The 7,547-nt window shown below is 35.3% G+C and overlaps 1 protein-coding gene across 1 annotated transcript; it reads right to left on the bottom strand.

The window, feature by feature from the left end:
• Positions 1-6,129: 6,129 nt before the first annotated feature.
• Positions 6,130-7,152, bottom strand: LOC125857660 (putative F-box protein PP2-B2). Its single transcript, XM_049537265.1, has 2 exons — positions 7,106-7,152; positions 6,130-6,496 (listed from the first exon to the last, which is right to left on the bottom strand). The coding sequence occupies exons 1-2, from the start codon at positions 7,150-7,152 to the stop codon at positions 6,130-6,132; spliced, it is 414 nt and encodes a 137-aa protein (XP_049393222.1).
• Between the last annotated feature and the right edge of the window lie 395 nt (positions 7,153-7,547).

Genomic DNA, 7,547 nt, shown 5'->3' on the forward strand with positions numbered 1-7,547 from the left:
CCATTTCTGAATGATTATGATGATGGTCCTTTCCCCGTATTAGTCTCATAAGTTTACGAAAGATTTTGCTTTTGTTTGAAGTGTCAGACTTATGGGCTGAAGAATTAGAAATATCAAACTCACCTGAATTCATAAGATGTGGTTCTTGGGAGGATAACTGGATAGAATCAAGCTCCAAAACATGGATTCCCCTGTCCCCTTGGTCTTCTTTAGCTTCATATTCAACAACTAGTTGCTTGGCTTTCTTACTAGATTCGAGGCTTAACGATTTATTGAGATCCCTTGCAGTTGTTTCACCTAGGGCAGACTGATAGTTCCTCAGCTCATACCGCAAGCAAGCATTTATCCATTTAAGATAGGCTACTTCGTCAACATCACTGCAACGACCTTCTTGAATGTGATCAACTTCTTTTACTAATTCTTCATTTTTCTTTCTCAACTGTAGACTTTCTTATTTCAGTGCTTCTACCTGTGTCAGAACAAAGGTAAAAAAAAACACATGAAATAAACAATGTTGATGAATAAAAGACTTACTAATACACTATCTTCCAGAGCAGAAATGGCAAAGAGCTGAAGTTATTCCACATAGGTCGCAAAGATGATGTCCGCATAGGAAATGGGAAAGAGCTTTTCAGTTGCCCTCCGTGTAGCATTTTTAGGAAATGATTTCCTGTGTACCTTACCTATGCGGACATCATCTTTGGGACCTATGCGGAATATCTTCAGCTCTTTGCCATTTCTGCTCTGGAAGATAATGTATTAGTAAGTCTTTTATTCATCAACATTGTTTATTTCATGTGTTTTTGTTGACCTTTGTTTTGAAACAAGCAGAAGCACTGAAAGAAGAAAGCATACAGTTGAGAAAGCAAAATGAAGAATTAGTAAAAGAAGTTGATCACATTCAAGAAGGTCGTTGCAGTGATGTTGACGAAGTAGCCTATCTTAAATGGATAAATGCTTGCTTGCGGTATGAGCTGAGGAACTATCAGTCTGCCCTAGGTGAAACAACTGCAAGGGATCTCAGTAAATCGTTAAGCCCCGAATCTAATAAGAAAGCCAAGCAACTAGTTGTTGAATATGCAGCTAAAGAAGACCAAAGGGACAGGGGAATCCATGTTTTGGAGCTTGATTCTAACCAGTTATCCTCCCAAGAACCACATCTTATGAATTCAGGTGAGTTTGATATTTCTAATTCTTCAGCCCATAAGTCTGACACTTCAAACAAAAGCAAAATCTTTCGTAAGCTTATGAGACTAATACGGGGAAAGGACCATCATCATAATCATTCAGAAATGGTTCACAACACTGAAAAGAATGCAACAAGATGCTCTTATTATTCTTCTGGGTGCTGTTCAGATATGTCTGTCGTAGATACTAGAGCTATTAGGCCCCAGAGCAGATCAAGAACACCATCTCCAGACAATTTATAGATTTCCATTCATTTGATCCAGGCTCTACAACCAATAATAAAGGAGAAAGCAGAAACTACCTGACACGTACAAGGAGATATAGTGATGTGGGCTCATTAGATTATATGTCAAAACGTCTCGCTGAATCACCTCAAGAAAAAGGAAATAACCATGACCAAGAAAATGTTCATAAAGCTGAGTTGGCGAAATATGCACAAGGTTTGAAAGGATCTCGCTCTAAAGAACAAGTTCGCAAGAGATCAGCATGTCAACTAGAGCTTTATCTATGAAGTTTGCTTCAATTATCCTCATTAATGTTCTTGCACAATGTTGTGTCTGAACAACTTAAGTATAAGAATTCTTACTTGGTTTTTCTTCTATGTGGAAGTCGGATTTCAATTATTTTGTAGATGAATTTATTGCTAATATGCACTTACCGTGTCGTCTGTAAACATATTGTTCATTATTATGGAAGAAAATTTTGTAAAGGCAAGTAATATATATTCAACTTTGTTGGAGATCTTAAATGTTATGAACAATGACATTGAACTGAACTTGGTGATATCCTATAGTTAAAATTGTAAATATTGCTAATCCGGCTGCTAGATACCTTGGAGTAATTTCCGAGAGTGCTTTAAAAGTTAATTAGTGTTCTAAATTTGAAACATATTCTTTGGATGTTTCATATCACTTACTAATTTGTTCACTAATGCCCTTTAGGGACTTCTTTTACAACATAGGATTCTCTGATAAAGATATAGTGACATTGTCGGGAGGCCACGTTGGTATATCACATGAATCTGCATCTCTATATTGATATTTTTATCTCACTGATAATGTTGTTTGTCTTAAAGTTCTTTTTTATTCACTGTTGCAGGGGAGAGCCCATCCATATGTGTCTGGTTTAGAGAGACCTTATTGGTAAGCATTCGAGGTCGAATTTTAGGTTGGGTGTCGGGGTGGTGATCTGAGTCGAGTGTCAGGGTTGGGTTTCGGGTCAAGAGTTGAGGTCATATACCAGATCAAGTGATGAGTTCAGGCTCTGAACCAATTGTCGAGGTTGGATATCGAGGTCGGATAGTAGTTCAGAAACTGGGTTTTGGATCAGGTGTTAGGGCCGGGTCCCGAATCGGTTGTCGGGGTGTCAGATCCTAATTGAGAAGTCAGATCATGCATCAAGTGTAGGGGTTGGGTCCTTATCCGAAATTAAGAACGTAGTTCAGATGTCAGGTCTCAGGTTAGGGTGTCGGCGTTGAATCTTAGATCATGTGTTGGCGTCGGGTCTTGGTTCAAAAGTCGGGTCCTGATTCAGTAGTTGGATTAGATCTTAGATTGGTCGTTAGGGTCGAGGTCGTTTTCCGATTTGAAAGTCGGATCTCAGGTCAAGAGTCGGTCCCCATTTAGAAGTCGAATCTTGGACTAGGAGTCGGGAGTCGGGTCAGGTGTAGGGTCGGGTTCTGCTCCGAAAGCCTAGCCAAAATGGAAAAATATTTCCCAAAAAATACTTTTCATTCACTAACCAAATATTAGAAAATATTTTTCACTCACCAACCAAACATGAGAAAATAAGTGAGAAACCAACTTAATTTCCTAAAGCATAGTTTCTAGGAAAATATTTTCCATGGAAACATTTTGCTTCATACCAAATGGTTTAACTAAATCTAAATGTTCAATATAAGAGATGCAAAAATATTGGAAGAAGTTAAATACTAATTTTTGAAAATGCAATAAACAGAATAAAAGATAATTACTCATTTTAGCGTGAGAGAGTGCCATGTCACCGGGTATATTATATATATATGACAGAGTATGAGCAGCGAAATTTGATACACATTTGCCTCATCAGTAATCCACATATATAGTGTAAGAAAATAGTCCGTGAGGAAAAATAGAAAGTGAGAGTAGTATAAAATTGAAGCTGTGCAAAATAAAAGCAGGTTATTTTTATTTTAAGTATATAGTAACTCTTTCCAGATAACAAAATATTAAAATTCTCATGATAATGATACTATATTGCTCAGCTCAAGTATTATACTGTCAATGCTAAAAGAACTTGGTGCCTTGTTACTCCCTTGTTCTCAACACTATTAACTATAGTGAAGAAATTTTTTGTCGTGGATATTATTCCTACGCATAATTATATGCTCAACACAATTAAATATAGTGACGAAAGTTTTTGCTTTTTTCTGCTTGTCTACCATTCATAAGCCTTCTATTTTTGGGATATAGGTGGGGTTGAAACTTATCATGAAGATCTCCTTGTTTATAACCTCTTCTTTTTTTGTGGACATTAGGAATTTATATTAACTATACTGTTGTGCATAAATAGTAATAAGTATTTATATTATCCCCTGCTTCCCATTTGGAATTATACTAATCCATAAGTTGAAAGTCTCGAGATTAAGAAACAGTATTACACTCGAGATATCACAAAAACGGTGGTTCATGCTAGCAATTTTGATTTGTATAGCCCTTCTGTTCTAGCTGCAAATTGGAGAGATTGCATTTTAATTAAAATGGCTCCTAATCCTCCCAATCCAAAAGAATTTCCAAGACCATGTAGGTATATGTTCTTAATATGAATTAGAAAGCCAACCAATAATTGAATATGTATTATGTGGTGATAAAAATTGAGATGTGGTGTTTCATTAATTTTACAAAATTGTTGCAGGGAAATACTAAAAATTGAGTATACTCTAAGCAGATGATGGAATTGGGCTATTCCTTGCTTGGATTATTGTCTGAAGGTCTCGGTCTTGATCGTTGTCATCTCAAAAATATGGATTGCCGGAGGGGCTTGGTGTTTTGGCCCTTTACTACCCAGCATGCCCTCGGCCAGAACTCACCATAGGCACCAACAAACATTCTGACAATGATTTTCTCACAGTGCTTCTACAAGATCACACGAGGACTCCAAGTGCTTCACCAGAATCAATGGGAATGGTTTGATGTTCCTCATATGTGTGGTGCTTTTGTGGTCAACATTGAAGATCTTCTGCAGGCTAGTATTTTTCTTTCCTAATCCATGTACGATCGATAAGAGTGAATATACCATTTGCTTATTTTGGTTGCTTTTTTTCACCTCATATCAAATGACAAGTATATAAGTGTTCAGCACAGAGTATTGGCAAATAAAGTTGGACCATGAGTATCAATTCCATGCTTCTTTGGCATAGATTCAATGTCATATTCCAAATTTATGGACCGATTTCCGAATTGTTGTCAGAAGAAAAGCCTCCAAAATATCGTGCAACCACAGTTAAAGACTATTATGAGTACTTCCATAAAAAAAGTTCTGGCTGGAACTTCTGCATCGTCGCGTTACAAGATCTAATCTTAATGAAATAACAGAAATTATAATAAGAACTGAGAATATCACTTTAGATGCTGGTTATTACCTATTTTATTGTATCATCTTGTTACTTTAAACACAATGTTTGTTTTTAAAGACAACTGAAGTTTTGTTGTTTTTTGTTGTTAAATCTTTCGTTATGTAATGACAAAAAGTCTCATTTTATATAACGAACGAGCTAAAAGCCTTTGATGATACTAAGGCTAGTATCAAAAGGAATTGTTGATGCTGGAAACATCGAAGTGCCACGAATATTCATTCAACCAACTAAAATAGAGGAATCTGTAAGCAGTTCATTTTTCCAGTGATAGATCCAATCAAGCATAAAGAGATTGTGGACAAAGTTTGAGAAGCATCGGAGAGATGGGGTATAATTTAATTTCTTCCAAGTAATTGATCATGTCATTCCATTAGTTTTCCTATTTTTGTACAGGGTGAAAATTGATTGAATACATGTGGCACTTGAGGGAAATAACAAAGAGAGGTAGGAAAGTTGGTTACCTAAGAAGCATTCTCGATAAAGGGAATGCAAAAAAAAATGCTACACACTAAGGAGGGTTCGGACGCTTATGACGTGGACAAAGAGACAAAGGGGGACAAGATGTTAGAAGGAACAGGTGCGTGGATGGGCTCATACAGACCTGAAGGCTGCAGGAATATTAGTTGGAATCAGCCAAGCATCCTCTGTAATTGGTCTTGGTACCTGAGAAATTACCACAATGACTTGTTCGTCAAATTTATTTTTACTTTTCAGGATTATCATTTCTCTTAATATTCCACAAAAACTCATTAAAAATATTGACTTAGAGTATTGTCATGCCTTATTAGCTTTAGCACCTAAAGAAGATGAAGATCAATATGATGAATTATCCCAAAGAATAGAAATCTTTGGGAAAAACAACATCCAAATGATAACACCATATTTCTTCCTTTGACGACATAATTGAAACTGATCCATCAGTTGAAATCCAAAAAACTGTTTCTCCTTGCATCAAAGCTCTCTTCTAATATAAAACTAGAAGCACATAAACTAATAGAGATATTAAATAGAGAAGAAACTTCAACATCATAAATATCGGAAGAAGGAATTTCACTTCACTTTTTTATACCTTCTAAAAGTTAAATCCAAAAATAGGCCACAAATTTAGCCAGAAGGTAACCTTCCGGTAGAAAGAGGACGTCCAAATTATTAAGTAATACTAAAGCCTTAAAGGATATGCAATGTATATGAATTGTCTGTAGTAAAATGCAAACATTGAAATAGTAATAAAAATAGGAATTCAAAGATTTCCTGTTCAAAACATATAAAACTTAAATTCCCATATCCGCTTCTCATTTTGGACGAAACTCAACTCCTTCAACAATGAGTCAAATTTTGTAAAAGTGATTCTTCTCAAACAATCTTGCTTCAATAGGACCATCAGTGTCTTTCTTGCTATCAAAATATCCCAATTTTACTTCCATACATCCATCTCCTCTCATTTTTGGGATACCCCCACTTTCTTGCAATCTTGGAAGGTGCACAGTGTTGGCCTGATTTTCAGCATCAATTTCACTCTCATAATTAACAAACCTAATATTTGATTTAGTAGGTGGAAGGTTATTGCCGCACCCATTTACAAACTTGAACGCCAAATAAGCAGCATATTCAGTCTTTGGTGGCAACATTTTTGTGCCTATTGTTCCACGAATATCCAATTGATCTATAGCAGTAAGATATGCCGTTTCAGAGAATCTGCAAAAGCATTGCAAGAAACATTTGTAAGGAAATTTTTTTAAAAAAAATAATTAAATGATATGTAGGGCTTTATCTCTTTAGTAGGTGTATCAGATGCGAATTTTTAAAAAAATTACAAGATTGAGTCATAGATGGTATTATTTAGTTAACTTTTTATAGCATTTTTTTATTTTTACCATCAAAACATTGATAGGAGCCTGCGCACCATCTGAGTTTGCGCCATATAAAAACCATTATTGGTAGATAAGACATTCCTATTTAAGGCATCTCCTTTCAAGGGCATGAACCATCTTTTCTAAACCATAGGTGAACATTTACCATCTTCGTAATGTGCTATACTATACTATGCTAATAGGGGGAAGCTCTTAACTTCAAAGTTGGAGTATTAGCCTTTAGTTTAAAATAAATCATTTAACATTTTTTTTAAAAATAATGTATATACATTAATATGTCGGACAAAATTGAGCACATCATTTTCTCTTCAAATTTTTCACATTCAATAAAGTTCTTTTTTTATTTTTGGTTTCTCATTTGGTGTTCGATATTTGCATTAGAGCCCGACTAATTCCTATTGGGGAAGTATTTCCTACCAAGAATTTTTCATACCCAGAGTTCAACCCCAAAACCTCTAGTTTAGAGAGGAGCAACCCCATCCGTTGCCTCACATTTTTTCATGGTGACATTAACTCTTAATTGTTATATTAATCTAACGTCTGCTATCCCAATACGTTATATGTGTATATTTTCCAAGTTCAGCCATTATCAGTTATGAATTCATAATGAACAGTTAGTCTCTTCCAAATATGCACATAGAATACATAATGTAATTTTTGATATTTTGTATCCAGACCAAATTGTCATAAGGTCAGATTCAGTGCATATTAACATGAAGGTAATAATTATTTATAATTGTAGGCTACACATATCATATTTCACATTCCAACATTTGTTTGCACTTTATATAAGATAGACATCAAAGTGTTAATGAGAGGGAGAAGTTAGTGTAAAGAGAAGAAGAAGGAAAGCAAACTACTTTGTTGAATAAAAC

Source organism: Solanum stenotomum, chromosome 3 (genome assembly GCF_019186545.1).
Source record: "Solanum stenotomum isolate F172 chromosome 3, ASM1918654v1, whole genome shotgun sequence".
NCBI lineage: Eukaryota > Viridiplantae > Streptophyta > Magnoliopsida > Solanales > Solanaceae > Solanum > Solanum stenotomum.